The sequence below is a fragment of the Aphanomyces invadans genome (genome assembly GCF_000520115.1).
Source record: "Aphanomyces invadans strain NJM9701 unplaced genomic scaffold supercont1.7, whole genome shotgun sequence".
Taxonomy (NCBI): domain Eukaryota; phylum Oomycota; class Saprolegniomycetes; order Saprolegniales; family Verrucalvaceae; genus Aphanomyces; species Aphanomyces invadans.
The window spans coordinates 295,568-298,289 of NW_008580152.1; the positions used below are offsets into that span (position 1 = coordinate 295,568).

Sequence of the window (2,722 nt, forward strand, 5' to 3'; positions counted from 1 at the left end):
ACAACAACACGTACACTGGGCTTGCAGGAACAAGAGGGGCGAAGACAATCGTGCCATCGCGGCGACGTTCCGCCCGCGGTTAAGCTCGACTGCACGAGGTGGATGTGTTGGACAGTCACCATCGCACTCTCGAGCTGGGTGCATCTTGGACGATGTCGCCATGTTGAGCTCTAACGTAGTGCGTTCCGATTTACGTCCATGCGATCGCCATTGCATTCGCATCAAGTCGAAAGGTACCAGGGGGAGTCGGCATAGGGGAGAGAGTGAGGCGTGGTTGTGGTTGCCGCCATCTCGGTCCGACTGCGCACCACCGCAGTTGCATTCACGAGGCAAACCGTGGTGAATTCCCCTCACGCAGTCGACAACATCGTGTCCCCATTCGTTCCATGCTGTTCCCCCTTCGGCCTGTGGAGTACCTTGCAGTGTTCGTTTGGGGGCAGGGGCTTTCCACGCTCCCCCCCTCCCGCCCAGTACCCGCAGGGCCCGAGCCGAAGAAGCTCATCAACAAGCCCCTGCATCCCAAGCAAAGAATCGGCCTGTTGCCGTCGAGTTGATCGCGCGAGGGCGAATTTCCATGGGACCCCACAGCCCCACCACAATGTCCACATTGCTGGTTCGGATCAGGTGCGGACACGGGTTGCCGCGAGTGCGCTTTTTGACGCGAGCGGGTCGCGTGTGCTTGGCGGATTACGCAGCCCCCACGCTGCTTGATGAAGTCATCACGACAACGTCGCGGTCTCCGCTCAGAGCTCATTCAACTCTATTTCTGGCGCAATTGCGGCGGCAACGTCGTCGTCCAGTCGACGGCACGGTCATGTACAGTGCCTTATGCTGCGCTCAAGCGAACAAACACATCCCACTTTGGTCGGGAAGCCATCATAGCCGGGGCATGTCTGTGCGGGGGGGGGACCCCATAGGCGGATGCACGTCCACGAGTGGCTTGCCGGGACATTTACGACGCTGGGGGAAGCATGTGGCGCATGGCATGTCGCCATATTGTCCAAACGGCCCCGATCGCTCCACCATCCATTTAGAAGGGGGTGGACAAGGTCAAGCGCCATGTGACGTCGAGATGTTTTCATGTCCATGACGACGACGGCTGGAATACATTCCCCACATAGGCTTGCCTTCGTTGCACATGGAATTCCACGGCTAGTCTTTCCGACCTCTCACAGCCGCACCCCCGCCGCTTAGACAGTTGATGCTGGCCACCCTGCATCAGCCCTAGCCGATACAATCGCCTACTGTGGTCAGCCTTGTTAGCACAGTGCTGTATTGGATGCTTCGGCACGCACGCATCATGTCCTGCACAACTCGATGGGGTCGTACTGCCCGCGAGCCCCCCACGACGTGCGAGCATTTTTTCATATAATCCCTCGTCGTCGTAGTGGGATTATATGAATATTTGTATGGGAAATCCACTGGTGAAAAGAATACTGTGTCATCCGTCTGACATCAAGTCAAACCCCACCGCGAGGGGATGCCCCGCAGTGTCTCTGCAGAGGAGTCGCGACTGTGCGGCGCATTCGAGTTTTAGCCATGTGCCAAGCAGTTCGGGCGCTGGTAGCACCGCCCATGATCATCACACACTACTCGATGGCTACGCCGTATGCCCCACCGTCCCCCCCTCCGCCAGCTCCTCGCGACCTCACTCCGCTCATGGTGGCCGTCCTCGCTGGCAACCAAGCTGCTGTCGACCGACTTCTCGTGGACCCCGCCGTCGACGTGAACGAAGCAGACGAGGTGCGCAACTTGAAAACGTCAAGGGACGATGTGGTCGAGCGGGGGTGATGCGACCCGTGTGTCCATGTAGGAAGGCAATACGGCGATCTTTCTCGCATGTGGGGCAAGACGAGAGGCGATTGTGCTGCGGTTCCTGGCACATCCACGGCTCGATCTCGACCACACGAATCTCGTACGTTCCCGCGATTTTGCCACGAGTGTGCCATGTGACGGTTGGTTCTAGGAACTCGCGACCGTGTTTCACGTGGCATGTCTCCATGGCCTCGTCGAAGCTGTTCGGCGCCTGGCGGACCACCCCAACGTGTTTGTGAACCAGGGAAACTGTGTACGTGGTGGCGCACACTGTTGTCGGGCTCATGGCTCGAGCAGGTGGGAAACACCGGGTTCATCATCGCAGCCGCACATAACTACATCCCGATCGTGCAGTTCCTGCTCGACCACAACTCGCTGGATGCGAATCAAGGCGACGATGTTTGTGAATAGCCCCCTTTGACCACCTCTGGCGTCTTGACCAATTCATACGTGCTTAGAATGGGCTGACGGCGCTTATGGCTGCATGCGCGCGCGGCCACCTTGACCTTGTGCGGCTCATGGTGGCACATCCTGGTATTGACGTGACTTGCCGAGACCAGGTACTCCCCTCCCTCCCATTCAACTTGGACGCGCGGCTTGATTATAGCCCCTTAGCGCCACCTGACTGCGCTAGACATGGCCCGAGCGAACGGCCATCGTGCCATCGTGGACCTCCTCATGATAGCCATCTCCTAACTTACACATCTGCCCCTTCTTAAGTTATTGAACCAAGTATGTGGCCTTGATCTATCGCTCGGTGCGCCGCCGCTTGGGCCTCGTTCGAGACCTCGGTATGACCAGCGCCGACGTTGTAGCCGGGCACACGCAGAGGAAGGAGTAGGTAAAATGAAGAATGAATTGGCAGGGTTATGCTATCTAGCCCTGCTACATGAATATGGAAAGTTAA

General features: G+C 58.0%; 1 protein-coding gene across 1 annotated transcript; it reads left to right on the forward strand.

Moving 5' to 3' along the window:
- Positions 1–1,539: 1,539 nt before the first annotated feature.
- H310_04348 (hypothetical protein) lies at positions 1,540–2,511 on the forward strand (the record flags this gene model as incomplete). The annotated part of the gene is made up of 6 exons (XM_008868665.1): positions 1,540–1,743; positions 1,814–1,915; positions 1,967–2,068; positions 2,113–2,214; positions 2,274–2,375; positions 2,431–2,511. The coding sequence occupies 6 exons, from the start codon at positions 1,540–1,542 to the stop codon at positions 2,509–2,511; spliced, it is 693 nt and encodes a 230-aa protein (XP_008866887.1).
- Positions 2,512–2,722: the final 211 nt, after the last annotated feature.